The sequence below is a fragment of the Notolepis coatsorum genome (assembly GCF_963971535.1).
Source record: "Notolepis coatsorum genome assembly, chromosome: 12".
Classification (NCBI taxonomy): Eukaryota; Metazoa; Chordata; class Actinopteri; order Aulopiformes; family Paralepididae; genus Notolepis; species Notolepis coatsorum.
The window spans coordinates 71462390-71482389 of NC_140176.1; the positions used below are offsets into that span (position 1 = coordinate 71462390).

Consider the following 20000-nt stretch of genomic DNA (forward strand, 5'->3'; position numbering starts at 1 on the left):
CACCTGTCGCCCAGGTAACTCTAAGACCCCGCCTTGCCCTGCCATTGGCTCAGCTCAGCCCAATGAGCTTCCTGCTGCTTCCAGTCCCAGCCAATGCCGGAACGGTACAGACCACCTGACTCTCTCTGTGCCCCGCCCATACCCTACCGTATCACCCCCCCCCCCCCCCTCCCCGTTATTCCCCTGTCAGCATGTGTGTGTGTAACGCCCTTGTCGCTTCACACTGGCTGCAAAATCATACTGTGTTCATAGAGAATGGGATAATTCCAATGCTTGGAATTCAACCCGCATTGTTACTGTATGTGCACATAGTAAGTGTCCGTGTTTGTGTCTATTTGAGAGAGAGAGAGAGAGAGAGAGAGAGAGAGAGAGAGAGAGAGAGAGAGAGAGAGAGAGAGAGAGAGAGAGAGAGAGAGAGAGAGAGAGACTGGATTTTTTGTTCCCTGTGTATTATTGTCATGGTAAATAATCACATGTTTACCTGTAGTTATTTTACACCATTTCTCCATCATCATCTCCTCAGATGAAATGGCATGTTTGCTCATTTCACATTGGAGTGTGTCAGTTACAGCCTGTCCTCACATTGTGTCTCATCACAACACAATGTAGTAAAGTCTCTCCGCCCCCTTCCACCCATATCACAACAAAAGGCTGCTTTGCTTCCTGTCTTCCTGGCCCTTGGCCGTGTTTAATGAAGCACACACGGCTTTCAGTCTGCCCCCCCTTCTCACACACACACACACACACACACACACACACACACACACACACACACACACACACACACACACACACACACACACACACAGACACAGACACAGACACACACACACACACACACACACACACACACACACACACACACACACACACACACACACACACACACACACACACACACACACACACACAAGCATCATACCAGACATTGCCCCTGCAGCTATCTGTGTAACCTAATAGACCCCACCTACAAACACAACCACCACCAGGCCATCACCAACAAACACACACACACACACACACACACACACACACACACACACACACACACACACACACACACACACACACACACACACACACACACACACACACACACACACACACACACACACACACACACACACGTATATAAGGACATAAACACTAATAATGCAATCAGATATTGAGAAACAGACTAAATTCACCACATTGTTGCATACAAACAGGATAATAACAGGAGCAGGTGAAAAGGTAAAAACAACCAGCTTGTGTACCACCTAGGCTACCAAATATAAAAGCTACAAGTTTACATTGTAGCCCAGCTGTGAAATGGTCTGCACCAGTTGTTGATATTTCATCATCTTGGTTAGAAAGGCTTCCTCTCTAGGCTGTAGTCCAAAGTGTATTTACAGTTTTTCTCAATTGCTTTGGTGCATTTCTCTGATCAGAATTAAAGTTCTCATAACTGTTAGTGCATTTCTCAAAACAATTAGTACAAATAGCAAAACCTAGTTGATAACCTGCAGAAGCTTGTCACTTGCTCAAAATAGATAGTTCATTCCTCAAAAGCAAGTATTCATGTCAATGAAAGTGTCACTGTCATCAAAATGAAAAGTCCTGACACCATTGTTTATGAACAAGATAGTCAAATGGCTTTGTCATGTTTTCATTATGACAGATCACTCTGTAAGTGTTTTCCAATGCAAAAAAGTAAGATATTGGTGACACTACCTGAAAATGCTCAAGACAGCACTATACACTATTTGCACAGCCATTTTAAATCTACAGTTACACATTACTGTACACACTGTACACATTGTAATATTCCCCCCTTGTTGGTCTGGGACATCAATGGTTGCTCTCTGTCCAATGGGATTTCTTCCACGCCGTCTACCTTTTGCCAGATTGAAACCCGCCTCATCAACGTATAATGTGTGCAGCGGTTCCCTGGTACACGCTTTATCCCAGAAGAGAGAGATAAAAGCTATAAACTTTTCCTGTCTAACATAATGCATTTTGGACAACATATTGTACAGTATGAACTGTCAGGTAAGTGTACTGCATGGCACTACACAAAGTAACCAGTTTACAGCACTGAACATTAGAGTATGCATAGAACACATTTTGTTTTACTTGTGCATACTGGTGGCGGATCTCCTTCACTCTGTTCCAGTCAAATGGCTACTCATTTGTCAATTGTACTACAATTGTTTCATGCACATTTAATTTCCACTGAGCACTCTGTCAATTGTAGCGATTGAAACGGATTCAATATTCCCAAAGATGTTGTCATCCTCTATAACAGCGCTTTGTATCTCTGCAAACCTTATGGCATTGTTTGCAATCACCATTGCACAAATGTCTTCCTCTTAAAAAGGGGCCCTCTTCCACCTCTGCGAGGTTGTCTTGCAATCCTATGTGGTGCAGAGTAAAATTACAGTAATGTACAGCAAACATGAGATATACTGCTTTACAGTAACCCATATTACTGTAGTGTACAATAACAGTGCTTCCCACTTGTAAAATAATGCAGTACAGTACCATACTGTAAATATGGCAAATATTTACTGTAACACTACTGTACACTACAATACAGTCAATCTGTGCTGCAGTAAAGCTGTCTAAATGTAAAATGTAAAAAGTGACAAGTTCTTGTCCCACTGCAAGCTTCATGTATGACACAATGGCAGTAGTGCAGTGCAGATTGTTTAGTGCTGAATTACTGTCCAATGTACACACCTGCTCTCCCGACGAAATGTTTGAATACAGTCATTTAATTTACAGTGGTTCTCTCAACATTTGGCTGCACCCTTTGACCAGCCTCAGCCATTGTGAGGCCGTGATTGATAGATTTTGACAACTAGTTCAACATTTTTGTATGTAATGACTCAATCAATGAAATGAGGACTATTAGTTTTATAGGGAATGACTATTCAGCAGTCATAAGTATAGTTAATTTTGACTGACATGACATAAGCAAATGATAATGTTATAAAACAGCAGAGAATTGTATGAAAGCAATTGATGCATGTCCAAAAGCATTTGTAATTTGTTCGGAGGAATGAGAAACTGCTACTATGATGTGCACAAATGACAAAATGTTGTGGAGGTTGAACTAACAGTTATGAGAACTTTAATTCTGATCAGAGAAATGCACCAAAGCAATTGAGAACCAACCTCTAGAATGAGCACCTCCCTAAGGTTTTCATTGACAATAACCACATCAGGGGTGTTAGCCGTGACACTTCTGAATCATCACTACACAAATTAAACACGCTCAGCTTCACATGATTTATGCCACCCACCCACCAAACTTCCTCACCCTCCTCGATTAGCCACCACCCTTAAATGTCATTGTAAAGGAGATTGCTCACAGTACCACTCTCCTCCACACACACACACAGTACGGTAAATGCTGAGTTTCCATTCCGGTACACCTGACCCCCTGACTGTATTCTGTTGCAGCCATTGCACACATTTCCTGCAGGCTCCTTTTCTCTCTGACATCACCAAGGTTAATGTATTCATCGGCCTGCATGCCCCATCGATCAGCGGATTCTTTTCTGTGTGAACTGGCGGTTTTTACCGTTTGTTAGTTTGTCCGTCCGTCCGTCCGTCTGTCACGTGACAAGTGTTTCCTTTGTGTCCGGCCAGCTGGTTTGGGACATTTATTGGATGCGCCAGTGTGGAAAGTGTGTGTTTAAACTCGCAAGAAGGTTTATGTCATCAGTCGATACGACAGCAGCCTGTGTTTTGTGTCTTTGTCACAAGCGTTTAATTGAAATAGAAACAAGTGTGTGTGTGCGCTCGCACATGTGTGTGTATTAGCGGGCGCTTGCTTTTGTCTGTGTCTCTGTCTGTGTGTGTGTGTTTGTGCGCTCTATATCACTGACTTGTGAATTTGTGTTTTTTCGGTCAGTGAGTGACCTCCTGGCTCCTCCCAACTCGGATCAACCAATCAGCAAACGGCTCTCTAGCTCCTCGGCTGCTCTCCACTCACCAGAGAGAGGTGTCACGCCCACATCCACACACCCGATCCTAGCCTCTGTTCCTTGGATCTGAGTTTCTTAAAGGGACACTTCACCCAAAAAACACTGCTGATTTATTTTGCACATATTCTCACACACATCCAAAAATTCGAATCAGTTTTACATGCATTCATTTAGTTTGACAGTTATTGAGAGTAAATGGGTTTGAATATGGTCACCAGTGATGTCATCAGGGACATTGAATCCTTGTGTTGTGTTAAAACCCTTGGGGGTCGGAACTCCTGTTTGCTTTGTAGAAAAAACGTGTGAAAATCGCAGAGAGGATTATTCAGAAATGCCCAAATTGTCGCGCATTTCAGAAATCGGTCAAAATAGAGAAATGGCATTTTTGAGTTCTTTGAACTGTTCTACATCTGTTACCTTATTTGCAAAACGTAATACTTGTAAATAGGTTTAATTCTTTATAGATTGTATGTCTGTAATTATCCCGGTTCTCCAGAGAACTACACACACACAGCTATGTCACATACGCATAGACGCACACACACACACACACACACTCAGAGATAGAGAGGGTGTGCTTTGAATAGGGTTTAGACCCCCGCAGAGACTTGTCAGACTGTCGCTACCCCCTCCTTCTAAACAACACATTGGCTTTCATAATATGTATCATAATATGAATTATCTCTCGCAGTAATATCCACGGGACTCGACTTGTTGCCGAGTCGTTGCGCGAGTTTGACGTTTTATTTATTTGATCACTGTAGGCTCATGACAGCAACGTTAGTGCTGTTGGTTGAAACGTGATTCCAATCCGGAGTGATACCTAAATGCATTCCGTCTCATTCAGAGAGAGAGGGGGGGGAGGCAATGTGTCTGCGTGTGTGTGCGTGCAGCTCATGCGAGCCGCAGTGTTTCTCTCCTGTCTTTTGGAAACTAGCGATAACAACAATAACACTTCCGGTCGGGGGGGGGGGGGGGGGGGGTTAAAAATAAAAGAGCGAAGTCTAAAACAGGAATGACGTTTATTTTGTACATTTGTGGCAGCGTTACAGCATTTTCAGTCTTTCTGTGCTTGCATTTTCAGTGGTATTGTTTGGACGCACATATTTCTGAACTGAGAACTGAACTAGTTCATGTAGAAAGTGAACTTTCCCAACACTGCCCATGTGATATATAATTCATTTATTTCAATTGTAGTTTTACAGTGATCTTTCTGAAGAACCAATATAAATAGAAGTAAATGTGATACAACCATGAGGGACATGGCTCGATTTATGGCTGTATTTAGTTTTTATAAAACATTTGCATAATTTATTTGTTGTGATATTGTACAGAACAGGCAGATACAACCATGACTCCCTCACCTGCAATGGCCAGTCAGACCTGGATGGAAAAGAACGTGCATATGAAAAAGGGCGAACAATAAAATACTATCAGGTCAATAAACAGAATAAATATATATCTTATACAAATAACAATATATAAGGTATAGAAAATAACATTTCTAATGACTCTGCACCCTAGCTTTATCAACAACTCTCTCTGGCCTCTTGGTCAAAAGACAGTCATTGGAATAACAAAGGAACGACAGACTGGAATCTGGGCCTTTGTTACCAGGTGTGAATTGGTGTGGAGTGACATTGATTACATTGAATTCTGGGAGTGTTGTCTTTTCATCAAATGACTGAATTGTCTTTCATTCTTTCAAAGCCCTGAACTAAGATTTGGTTAGAATGTTACCAGAATGTTTCATATCGGCTCAGATTTGACAATTGATGGCTTATTTTGAAGGTATGAACCTGTAGTTTCATATTATGTAAAAAAAGAAAAATGTGAAAATCCCCAGAAAGGTGGGGGTGAAAATCGCCCAGACTCCCAAGGATTAAGTACAGCGCAATGAAAGGATGTAGATGAAAAAATAGCAATACCTGGTTTCATAGGGACTGCTACCTCATCATTTCACTGATCTGTAATTAACACAACACACAAAGCATTCAATGGGTCTCATTCACGAACGGATTTAACACTTTCAGAGCCCAAGCTTAATCTTGATTTACCGGTTGAATGCCCACCATCCACTTCAATGTTAGCGTTAATAACGCCTAATCTATGTTTTAAATTATGGCTATGTGTCTAATCTGCCCGTCGCTTATCAATGACTCGTTTTCCAGTCAACATTTTCGTTTTATAGCATTTTGAAAAGCCCTCGTTTTCAAGGAAAATATAAATATTCCATGATAATCGCCCTTTACTGGAATATTCTAGAATACACAAAAACGTTGTAATTTTTCGGCCTATTTATGAATAGTTTTCAAATAAACGCTAGATTATCTATAGTATATGTGTAGGCCCTACGTATGCACGCTATATAGGCGATCTGAAAAATTGATTCTCTGATTTCCTCAAAGCGATCGCCCACACACACACACACATAGGGCGAACGCTGAGATCTCAGCGAATACAACTCTGATTATCCCAAGACTTGTAAAATAGATTCCTTACCTCAGATCAGATGTTCTCCAAAAAGATCATTCCAATTCCTGATCGCCATTCCAAAAATCGATCACTACTGTCTACTATCGATTGGCTACTGTGAATATATATTCCAGGCTGATTCCCGTCCCGCGATCACTTCCATGTTGAGCAGACGGCTTGCCTGCTCACGGAGCCAGCTGGCCCCGCCTCTTTTTTCCATTCTGAGCTGCTGATGGGGCTGGTGTACCAACGGGAGACTCGGTTGATGAAATATGAATTCAGATCGTTAATAAAAAATAATAATAATAATTGTCGTCGTGGGCATTCAGGGGGGGGGGGGGGGGGGGGGGCTGATAAGACGACAATACACGTCTGTGGCATTCAAAGTGTTAAGACAAAAGTTAAGAGCACATTTCATCGTAGCTTCTTTTCGGGCCGATTTTGGGATTCACGAACAGTTCCTTCTCGGGGATTCGCTCGTAGCTAAGAGCAGGATTTAGGAGTGCTGAAGAGCAGTCATAAGTTGGACAGACTGGTGTGCGCCGTGTTCTTAAGGGCTTTATTTGGGAGGAATCATGGTGATTGTGTTCACGTCGATCCAATAATTATAATAATAATAAATACGACAATCTTTGTATGATAAAAAATTACGTTTTACAGTTATGTCTTAACGATGCATTGTGATGTCCGAAAATAAATAAAAGCACTACACCAACACTGCAAATGACAGTGGATAAATAAATAAGAACTAAACCCAGTCACGTACTGTATAGCCTATGTGCGTAATGAATGAACAGTAGGCTTATATTATTATAATGACTTGTTTTATTAGGAGATTGCAGATACTGTATGCACTGCCCTATAGTAGTAAAGGCTTCCTCAGAGTGTCGCGCACCGGTGTCCCACAAAGGCTGCTCGGTGTGTTGGTTGACATCGACCTGCATTACATGTAGTAAACTGGCATGAGAAATGTAGGAAATTGGTACATGGTGGTACGCTTGACTATGAAACTGCGAACATGCCGCACGGAGTCAGGTCCGCTTACACTACGCCCGACTCTGTGGGAGCTTTTACTACTATAGGGCAGCGCATACAGTATCTCAATCTCCTAATAAAACAAGTAATTAGAATAATATAAGCCTACTTTTTTTTAAAGCTAGAAGTTATCAACTGCCATGTAACTTACACATTTTGTTTAAAGAACGAGAGGTGGCGTATAATTTAAGAAGAACACTCAATTTGAAACAGCCTAGAGCTCGAACCACACTTAAAAGTATGTCTGTGTCAGTTAAAGGAGTGAAACTCTGGAACAATATACCGGATGAAATAAAAAACAGCAGGAGTATTTGTAAGTTTAAAAAGATGTTTAAAAACAGGGTTCTAGAATCTTATAGTCAAATTTAACCTACAATCAGTTTTTGAAAACTCGGGTGAAACTCGGGTATTGCAGATTAAGTTTTGATTTTCCTATGTTGGCTTATGTTCTTTTCGGGAACGGTTTTTGTTGATTGTTGATTGTTGATTTTTTGTTTGCTTGTTTGTTTTATCTTGCAAACTTTAACTTTTTTTGTTCTTTTCTGGATCGGTTTTTGTTGATTTTTGATTGTTGATTTTTTTTGTTTGTTTGTTATATTTTGAAAACTTTAACTTTTTTTTTATTTGTTTTTGAATTAGGGGTAGGTTGCTCTATAAGACTTCGGCTTCAAACCTATCCTTTCAGTTTGTTTATTTGTAAAAAAAAATTTTTTTTGTTTGTTTATGTTTATTTATTTGTATTTGTAAACATTCGAAATAAATAATTCATCCATTCATTCATACTGTTCATTCATTACACACGTAGGCTATACAGTACGCTCACGTGTGTGTGTGCGCGCGCTGAGGCAGGTGGCCAGGAGCGCGCAACAAGACGGTATAAATATGAAATATTAATACAGTCTATTCCACTATAGCTATAGGGAGGTGTAGTCTGACGTCACTTTAGACCAACCGCGAGGTCCACCCGTATGGATTTATCATTGGGAAAATGGATTATCGGCTATTGTAACAATTCTGCCTCATGGAAGCTTTCCATTTTTGCACAAAATGAGTTCCCTTCTATCACTAACATTATTGTTTGAAATAAAATTCTGCGATTTTCTTTTACGATTAATTTAGAATATTTTCATGTTGAGCTATAGATTGTGGATGAATATGCACAGAAAGGTACACCATGCAAATACACCTCCCTATAGTGTGCTGTATGATGACAATACATTTTAATCTAATCAAATTGTAATCCGTCGCAAATCGCTTCCGTGCTACCTGTTGAATATGTCAGCACATCACAGATGCAATGCTGACCCTCTCGCTTCCATTTTGCACACGGCCCTGGCCTTATAAGGAGCTGGCAGGGCGTGTCTGTATGCAAATTCAGGTGTACGAGAATGTGCTTCCAGTTTGAGAATGAGTGACGTACTTCATTCAGGGTCGCAGCTGCGATAATTTTGGCAACTTAAGAGAACCTCTCCACGCGCTGATGAATCCGGGGGTAACTGTCAGGTTTTCACTTACGAACTTCCAACGAGGTTGTGGTAATAGGAAACCCATGACAATGTTGGTGAATGAGGTCCATTGTCCCCGATGACATCATTGGTAGCCATATTCTAACTCCTTTATTCTCAATAACTGTCAAACTAAATGAATGTATGAAAAACTGTTTAGAGTTTTTGGATGTGTGTGAGATCATGTGCAAAATAAATCAGCATTGTTTTTTGGTGAAGTGCCTCTTTAAAGATCCAATATGAATGAATGAATGAATGACCTTTATTTATAGAGCACCCTTCACAGCACGAATGCACAGGGTGCTTTACACTACATCTTAATATAAAAACACAATAAAAACAAAATCAGAAATAAATGACAACAGACAAATAGCAGTTAAAAACAGTGAAACCAGATAGAAAAAGTAGAATAAAAGAATTTGGATAAAATCATGAGTCACTAATTAAAACAACACTATAGAACAGAAAAAGGCGCCTATGTGTGATTAAAAGCCTGCCTGAACAAATGTGTTTTTAGTTGTTTTTTAAACGAGTTCTCAGAGGGGGCAGTTCGCAGGTCCAGGGGGAGAGCGTTCCAGAGCCTTGGTGCTGTCACCTCGAAGGCTCGATCACCCCTTGTTTTTAGCCTGGTCCTGGGGATCACTAAGAGGTGCTGATCGGCAGATCTGAGTGAGCGGGTGTTTGTGTAGGGATGGATGAGTTCCGTGATGTAGATCCTTGTAGTCCTTTCCCCTAAACATATGTAGTACTTTCCCCCAAACAAAATTATGCCATCGAGCAGCCTCTATTTCTGTTTCAGTCCCGTTCTCAACGGGCTGTTTCTGTGTCTGTACCTTTAAATTAAAATTAGCTACTCCCACTCCCCAACGCCATGTACCGGAAATGCATGTGAACAATCAGATTAAATTAAAATCAAACTGATCAAATATGACTCAAGATCCAGCAATATCATATCCAAAAATGTTGTCAGAAACATATTTTAGGTTCAACTTTAGGTTTAAAAGAAAAAGTTTACGAGCAAGTTAAGGCATTTTAAAGGCACAGTTCTGAATACGGGCTGGGTGCAAAATCTGACTATGTCTTATTTCACAGTTTTTGTGTTAGTAGGCCAGAGACCCACATGTATGTGCGTGCACAAGCACTGAAAAAGTGAGGTTTTCACAATATGAGACTTTTAAGCTATGAGGTGAGAGTCTGTTTGGTCCCACTTGTCAGGAGCACTATAATTATATATGACCATGGGTGAGACACTTTCACATTTACGTTTAGTTTGAAATGGTCTGAATCAGAAATGTAAGTGTTTTTCTGCAGCCTTTCATTGGTTGGGCTTTGTTTCACATTGCCAAATGAGAATGAACACACACGAGTTAAGGACCACCCATTGTCAACACCCAGCGTTGCGTTTGAGTCTACGGTGCGTTCCCCCAGCCTCTTCATCGGATCCAATGTAAACACCCCGTAAGACCCATTTCACACCAGACACACAGAAAGCCTCGCTTCAGCACTGCTTCTGTGCGCTTCAAATCAGCGCGCATGAAGCTTCTTTTCCTGCTTTGAGTGTATTTTCCTGGCTTGCGCAAGCGGTTCTGTTGCAAATTTGCCATTGAAAGTACATGTAAATAGTAGCATAACGAATTGGCATAACGACTAAATTGGGGGATGGGAAAAACATTTATATACAGTATATAAATAAATAAAAAAGTGGATGGCGACCACCTGAAACAGGCCAGGTTTTCTCACCTCCTCAGTCCTCAAACGAACCTTACCAGGCAGGGAAACATGGGGTTTACAGGGTTCCATTCAACAAGGCTAAACAAGGCAGGTGTAAAAGCGCCTCTAAATCTTCCATTTTGAGTCTTTGCCATACATTCTTCCTTATTCCCCTCAACACTGGACTCCTGTCTGTACGACCCACAACAGCTCCCCATTTCCCTCACTATTCTCAATCATGTACTTCTTTGGGCGGCTAGGTGGTGCAGTGGGCAAGGCGCTCACCACCAATGCAGGAAACGCTGGGTTCGAGCCCAGCTCTCCACATTGCTTTCAGCTTGGCTGGTCGTTCATACTAATACATTTGGCAGTATTAGGGGGTGGGAAGCTGATGGGTGGGGATCGGACGTTGTGGACAGCGACTCCTACAGGTCGGTTGGTGCGCCTACGCAGTAGAATCAAAGCCCTCCAAACGCAGACCCCCGACGCTGAAAGATCGCGCTGTGCAGGTGAAAAGATGCGACGGCTGCTACCTCGAGTACCGGAGGCTTGTATCCTTTCGGCAACAAACAAGCCCTTCCGCGTTGCTCTGATTGGCCAGCGATCTACGCTCGTTTAACAAACAAGCCCTTCCACGTTGCTCTGATTGGCCAGCGATCTACGCTCGTTTCGCCCCTACGCCTGTGCGAGCGCGCGCATGAGCCGGAATACTATCCTCGAGTTAACCTAATTTATACAAATGGAAGTATTGATTTCGCCGTAACGAATCATTAAAAGAATATACCGTTAACTGGAATATGTTGTTTCTTTACACATATGTTCGATTATGTAATTGGTTTGTCATGACAAACCAATAAAAAATCGCGAATTAAACGGTGGTTATCCTATTATATTAACATAGCTACAACAACACACAGTAACGTTAATATAATTACATGCATCATTGTTTACAATGAACGGTGGGGCTAATCGAAAGGACTGGACACGGACAAGTTAAACAGCAATCAATTAATTTAATATAACAGGTAGTTCGAGCTGCATTTTCGTGCCTACAACCACACCACAGCCACAGGGATATATCCGCCTTTGACAAGCTCTCTCTCTCCTGCCGATTAAATTCAGCAGCTCTTCCACCTCGAGTGCCTGTAGCTGCCTGCATTTGCACAAAGGCGTCCATCCCAAATTTTCCCTGCTGCTAGCTAACGTTAAAACTAACCTAAAGTTAGTTGTTCACCAACAATCTACAGACACCAACAAACACAGAACCGCGATTTTTTATTGGTTTGTCATGACAAACCAATTACATAATCCAACATATGTGTAAAGAAACAACATATTCCAGTTAACGGTATATTTTTTTAATGATTCGTTACGGCGAAATCAATACTTCCATTTGTATAAATTAGGTTAACTCGAGGATAGTATTCCGGCTCATGCGCATGCGCTCGCTCGCATGGGCGTAGGGGCGAAACGAGCGTAGATCGCTGGCCAATCAGAGCAACGCGGAAGGGCTTGTTTGTTGCCGAAAGGATACAAGCGTACCGGAGGGGACTCGTGCAATGTCTGGCTTCGTCCACATTACAGCCGGCTTGTGGGAGGCATGGCCTAACAGCGTTCGAGACAGGGGAGGGTAGAATTGGACGATACGAAATTGGGATGGGAGAAAAATAGAAATGAGAGAATAAGTAGAAAAAAATAATCATGTACTTCTTTTTGGTGGGCTTGATCTAAAACAAAACCAAAAAGAATTAGTGGGTTCTGGTACATAGGGGGGATTGGGGGAATTAAAGGTGTTTTGATGCATACATACACGGTTTCAAAATGAACATCTATTTTATACATGTAATCAAGAAAGAGGATCAGAAAGACAAAAAGAAAAGCAGTCATGATGCTGAGATCAATAGCGATCAATAGCAATTGACCCATTTCAAACTCTGCCCCCTCTTTTTTTGAGGGAAGCGAACAGTTGCGATTGGAGAAGCAAGAAAAGAGGGCGGGGCTTGAGATAGGTCAATTTATTCCATGATCATCATTGTGGAAAAAAAGGTGAGATCAAAAGCAGCATCAGAAAATGTGTCAGTCTCTCAGACGTTCATCAGCGCCATGGCTGCTTTTTCAGATGTTTTGTCACTCTTTTTGTGTGCGTGAATTTCCAATTCATTCCTCAAGTCTTTCCCCTTACCTACGCACCAACGACAAACTTGATGTGTGTAGACACAGTATCCCATCTTTATTGTTAGTGTAGATGTACAGTACTCATATACATACAGTGTAGGCCCTATGTCATTTATGATTTCTCTGGATATGTAAATGTGTGTGTGTGTGTGTGTGTGTGTGTGTGTGTCCGCATTTGTGCCTGTGTCTGTCTGTCTCTGTCTGCCTGTGACCTGTCAGTCTCTGGTGTGTCCCATCGTTTAGTGTCCCCCAGCACACAGAAGCCCCAAAGAAGTTCCTCCAACCGCAGGAGCATCACTGGTGTGTCTGATGAAAACAGAGGGTCCAAAACACCAACAGTCAGTATCTACACACACGCACGCACACACAGGCATACACACGCATACACACACACACACACACACACACACACACACACACACACACACACACACACACACACACACACACACACACACACACACACACACACACAATCACGCATGCACACGCCACAGTGGCACATGAAAGATTTATGATGGTTGTCAACACTCATCAGCCTCATGCTATGTTTCCAGTGATGCATTATAATAAATGTAAATGGCAGTCTCTTTAGTATATGGACTTCACTTAAAGCGTGTTACTGTCATATCAGAAGTTATGTGTTGTGATAATAATTTTTTCTTATATGTGACTCAGCAGATAGAATCCCCGACGACACCCAGACGCAGCTCTTCCTTCAGGGCCCATAGCAAAGGCCCGGGCACACCTAAACGGTACAACAACACATATACACGCACACAGACACGCACACACAGACACACACAGACACACACATACTGTACATCCCTACTTTATATAACGACCACAGCAGCAGCTCCTACGTGCTCAAATAACTCATTCAAATATTTTCTAATCAAATTTGCGGTGCACATTCATGACCCCTAGTGGAAGAACTCTATCAGGCCACACTTTACATTTTCAAATTAGTTTAGCGCCTGATCCGGAGATGTGTCTACTCATTTTGAATAAAAACAAACTGCCACACTACCAAAGGGTTAACCCTTTCACTGCCACACGACAAAGGGTTAGCCCTTTCACTACCACACCACAGAAGGTTAACCCTTTCACTACCACACTACAGACGGTTCTGAGATATGCCATTATGAGATATGGGACAGAGCAGACGCGTGACCCGACAAGTGTACCCACTGAGGGCCCGTAAGCCCCACTACCAGGGAGGAGGGGAGTCCCGTCCACCCGCCCGTCCTAACGAAGGGGGGGAGGCAGTCAACTCCACCAAAGTGCGAAAAAGGGGGAACCAGAGACCCCTGACAAACGCACAGCACAGGTGAGACACACCGTAACAAACAAACAGTTGAACGGAAGCCCTGAGAGCCCGAGTCCTGAGGTAAACCCCCAGTGCACAGACAGGACACGACAGGTGAAGGCCCGCCTCCAACTCACTAGCGTGAGGAGGCGGACGAACGCCTGAACCACAATATCCCTGGAGCGAAGAGCTCCGGATATTCTTTGGCACGAAGACTGGATTAGGCCTCAGAGTCGCACCGCTATCGGCCGAATAGACAGGCACTCAGGCCGCACCGAGAGAGCACACAGCTCACCCACGCGTTTAGCGGAGGTGATGGCCAAAAAGAACGCTGTCTTCAAGACAGCAGATCCAATGGTGCCTGCTCAAGCGGCTCAAACAGGGCCTCCGACAACCGGCCCAGGACCAGTTGGAGGTCCCACTCAGAGACAGAGAACATTCCACAGGCTTGAGACGACGAGAGCCAAGCAGGAATGTTCCACGAGAGGGTGGCTGAACAATGTTCCGCCCCCACACTCGACCATACGCCACTCCCCAGCGTAAGCCACGGTAGAGGACGGAGCGTGCGCGTACCGGATAGCGTCAACCACAGAATAGTCAAGACGCATCCCCACCAGATTCACACTGTCAGCAGCCAAGCCAAGAGGCTGCCCCACAACAGGAGGCAGAACAGAGTTCTGCGTGCCTGATAGAGGGCCCGCGGTGACCACGGAACAGGCCACGGCGGGGCCACCAAGAGCTGAATCAGGGCCGGGGACCACACAGCTGAGCCCCGGCGCGACCAGGACCAAGTCCTGCGCTCCCGACGTACCCGCCCCAACAGCTGAGCTATCAGGTGTAAGGGGGGGAATGCGTACAGAATCCCGGACGGCCATGGAATCGGTCCCAGACCTGCCCGACTATGTCTGGACGTAGTCCCCACTCGTCAGGGTGAGGACCGCCCTGCGACATCACACCTGCACCCACATTCTCCCTGCCAGGGATGTGGAGAGCCCTCAGGCAGAGCAGATGGAGAACGCCCATAGCCAGAGCCCGACCGCCGCCCGGTGCAGACGGGGGGAGCGCACTCCTCCCTGTCTGACAATATACGACGCTGACGTCGTGTTGTCCGTCCTGACCAAAACATGCTTGCCCACCACAAGGTGGTCGAGCCGTTTGAGGACCAGAAGGACTGCCTTCAATTCCAACACATTGAATGTAGCGCAGACCGGGCAGCATGGCTTGCCAGCTGCCCCCTACTGCGTTGGCCCGACACGTCACCCCCTCAGTGAGGGAGGCGTCGGTGAAGACCGTGACGTGTGACAGCCTGGGAGATACATACACTGTAAACACTGAGTCTAACAGAGAGAGGAGATACATACACTGTAAACACTGAGGAGTCTAACAGAGAGAGGAGATACATACACTGTAAACACTGAGTCTAACAGAGAGAGGAGATACATACACTGTAAACACTGAGTCTAACAGAGAGGAGATACATACACTGTAAACACTGAGGAGTCTAACAGAGAGGAGATACATACACGTAAACACTGAGTCTAACAGAGAGAGGAGATACATACACTGTAAACACTGAGTCTAACAGAGAGGAGATACATACACTGTAAACACTGAGTCTAACAGAGAGAGGAGATACATACACTGTAAACACTGAGTCTAACAGAGAGGAGATACATACACTGTAAACACTGAGGAGTCTAACAGAGAGAGGCGATACATACACTGTAAACACTGAGGAGTCTTAACAGAGAGAGGAGATACATACACTGTAAACACTGAGGAGTCTAACAGAGAGGAGATACATACACTGTAAACACTGAGTCTAACAGAGAGGAGATACATACACTGTAAACACTGAGGAGTCTAACAGAGAGAGGAGATACATACACTGTAAACACTGAGTCTAACAGAGAGGAGATACATACACTGTAAACACTGAGGAGTCTAACAGAGAGAGGAGATACCTACACTGTAAACACTGAGTCTAACAGAGAGAGGAGATACATACACTGTAAACACTGAGGAGTCTAACAGAGAGGAGATACATACACTGTAAACACCGAGGAGTCTAACAGAGAGGAGATACATACACTGTAAACACTGAGTCTAACAGACAGAGGAGATACATACACTGTAAACACTGAGGAGTCTAACAGAGAGAGGAGATACATACACTGTAAACACTGAGGAGTCTAACAGAGAGAGGAGATACATACACTGTAAACACTGAGTCTAACAGAGAGAGGAGATACATAAACTGTAAACACTGAGTCTAACAGAGAGGAGATACATACACTGTAAACACTGAGTCTAACAGAGAGAGGAGATACATACACGTAAACACTGAGGCTAACAGAGAGAGGAGATACATACACTGTAAACACTGAGTCTAACAGAGAGGAGATACATACACTGTAAACACTGAGTCTAACAGAGAGAGGAGATACATACACTGTAAACACTGAGTCTAACAGAGAGGAGATACATACACTGTAAACACTGAGGAGTCTAACAGAGAGAGGAGATACATACACTGTAAACACTGAGGAGTCTTAACAGAGAGAGGAGATACATACACTGTAAACACTGAGGAGTCTAACAGAGAGGAGATACATACACTGTAAACACTGAGGAGTCTAACAGAGAGGAGATACATACACTGTAAACACTGAGGAGTCTAACAGAGAGAGGAGATACATACACTGTAAACACTGAGGAGTCTAACAGAGAGAGGAGATACCTACACTGTAAACACTGAGTCTAACAGAGAGAGGAGATACATACACTGTAAACACTGAGGAGTCTAACAGAGAGGAGATACATACACTGTAAACACTGAGGAGTCTAACAGAAAGGAGATACATACACTGTAAACACTGAGTCTAACAGACAGAGGAGATACATACACTGTAAACACTGAGGAGTCTAACAGAGAGAGGAGATACATACACTGTAAACACTGAGGAGTCTAACAGAGAGAGGAGATACATACACTGTAAACACTGAGTCTAACAGAGAGAGGAGATACATACACTGTAAACACTGAGTCTAACAGAGAGAGGAGATACATACACTGTAAACACTGAGTCTAACAGAGAGAGGAGATACATACACTGTAAACACTGAGTTTAACAGAGAGGAGATACATACACTGTAAACACTGAGTCTAACAGAGAGAGGAGATACATACACTGTAAACACTGAGTCTAACAGAGAGGAGATACATACACTGTAAACACTGAGTCTAACAGAGGAGATACATACACTGTAAACACTGAGTCTAACAGAGAGGAGATACATACACTGTAAACACTGAGTCTAACAGAGAGAGGAGATACATACACTGTAAACACTGAGTCTAACAGAGAGAGGAGATACATACACTGTAAACACTGAGTCTAACAGAGAGAGGAGATACATACACTGTAAACACTGAGTCTAACAGAGAGGAGATACATACACTGTAAACACTGAGTCTAACAGAGAGGAGATACATACACTGTAAACACTGAGGAGTCTAACACAGAGAGAGGAGATACATACACTGTAAACACTGAGTCTAACAGAGAGGAGATACATACACTGTAAACACTGAGTCTAACAGAGAGAGGAGATACATACACTGTAAACACTGAGTCTAACAGAGAGGAGATACATACACTGTAAACACTGAGGAGTCTAACAGAGAGAGGAGATACATACACTGTAAACACTGAGTCTAACTCCCATTCCTAACTGCAACCATCAACTCCTCACTCAACTCGGGGGTGGTCCCCACCTCCCTAAAACAAGCCAGAGTCACGCCGCTCATAAAAAAACCAACCCTGAACCCTACCGTCATAGGCAACTACCGTCCTGTCTCTCTTCTCTCCTTCCTTTCTAAAACACTTGAACGTGCTGTATCCAACCAACTTACTGCTTATCTCTTACAGAATGACCTCCTAGACCCTAATCAGTCAGGCTTCAGGACTGGTCACTCCACAGAGACAGCCCTCATTGCGGTCACAGAGGCACTTCACTTAGCAAAAGCGAAAGGCCTCTCCTCTGTCCTGATTCTCCTAGATCTATCTGCAGCCTTCGACACAGTCAACCACCAGATCCTCCTTGCGGCCCTCGCAGGAATGGGAGTGGCTGGCTCTGCGCTGACATGGCTGTCATCATACCTCAATGACCGCTCCTACCAAGTGTCATGGAGAGGGACCCTGTCGGCCACCCGCCCCCTGCGGACGGGTGTCCCCCAGGGCTCGGTTTTAGGACCCCTTCTCTTCTCCCTCTACACTAAATCACTGGGTAACATTATCACGTCTCATGGCTTCTCCTACCATTGTTATGCCGACGATACTCAACTCTTCCTCTCCTTTCCTCCCTCAGATATCCACGTCTCTGAGCGGATCTCGGCCTGTCTGTCCGACATCTCAGCCTGGATGACGTCCAACCACCTCAAACTGAACCTAAGCAAAACAGAATTGCTCCACCTGCCGGCCAAATCCTCCCCCCTAACCGACCTTTCAATCACAGTCGAGAATACAGCTGTGACTGCGTCCCCGACCGCCAAGAACCTTGGTGTTGTCCTCGACGACCAGTTGAACTTCTCTGCTCACATCGCAGCGACAACCAGAACCTGCCGATTCCTCCTGAGCAACGTCAGAAGGATACGCCCCTTCCTGACAAAAGAAGCCACCCAACTCCTCGTCCAATCAACAGTCATCTCCCGCCTCGACTACTGCAATGCACTGCTCGCTGGCCTCCCGGCCACTGCCACTAAGCCTCTTCAACTCATTCAGAATGCAGCGGCCCGCCTGATCTCAAACCTACCGAAGTCGGCCCATGTCACCCCACTTCTTAGGGACCTGCACTGGCTCCCCATTGCTGCACGAATCCGCTTCAAGGCCCTCGACCTAGCATACCGTGCGGCAAAGGGAACCGCTCCCGCCTACCTCCGGTCAATGGTCTCTAACTACACACCCTCAAGACCCCTACGCTCTGCATCTTCTGGCCGCCTCAGACCTACTCCTATCCAAGCTCCGGGAGGGTCATCAAAGAGAAGTCGCCTATTCTCAGTCCTTGCCCCACAATGGTGGAATGAACTACCCACCCCAGTTAGGACAGCCGAATCACGTCCAATCTTTCGCCGTCGACTAAAGACGCACTTCTTCAACCATTATCTGAATTAAAAAAAAAAAAAAAAAAAAAAAAAAAATCTAACCCTAACTAACCGTACTGTCATGCACTTGTCCTAATAAACTAACCTACATTGTAGCACTCAACACTTTGATGAACATTGTTGCTCAGCTGATAGAGTTGTGCCCTTCCTGATGGCTTGTCGTACAGAACTTGTAAGTCGCTTTGGATAAAAGCGTCAGCTAAATGACTAAATGTAAATGTAAATGTAACAGAGAGGAGATACATACACTGTAAACACTGAGGAATCTAACAGAGAGAGGAGATACATACACTGTAAACACTGAGTCTAACACAAATGGAATGATACAAAAAAATAAAATAAAATAAAAATTTTAAAATCCTAGTCGACCATCCAAATCCTTAGTCGGGGACAGCCCTATATATATATATATATATATATATATATATATATATATATATATATATATATATATATATATATATATATATATATATATATATATATATATATATATATTAAGATACTGTTGGGGAAAATGTGTATATGAAGTGAACTAGTTTAATATGGGTCAACTAAGCAGTACTGAAAGACGGTCTGGCTGATGTTCTTAAAACAACTTTGAGATAGGCAGATAGACATTTCAGTACATCACGTCGTGTGCTTTTAATCTT

General features: G+C 43.6%; 1 protein-coding gene across 1 annotated transcript in view; it reads left to right on the forward strand.

Annotated features, from left to right (window-relative positions):
• Positions 1 to 20000, forward strand: part of map7d2b (MAP7 domain containing 2b) — a gene marked incomplete at its 5' end in the record, with an annotated part of 40859 nt that overhangs the window by 601 nt on the left and 20258 nt on the right. The window contains 4 exons of the mRNA XM_084325876.1: positions 15 to 104; positions 3902 to 3991; positions 13118 to 13216; positions 13560 to 13629. Of these exons, the coding sequence (XP_084182002.1) occupies positions 15 to 104; positions 3902 to 3991; positions 13118 to 13216; positions 13560 to 13629 (349 nt within the window). The remainder of the gene's footprint in view (positions 1 to 14; positions 105 to 3901; positions 3992 to 13117; positions 13217 to 13559; positions 13630 to 20000) is intronic.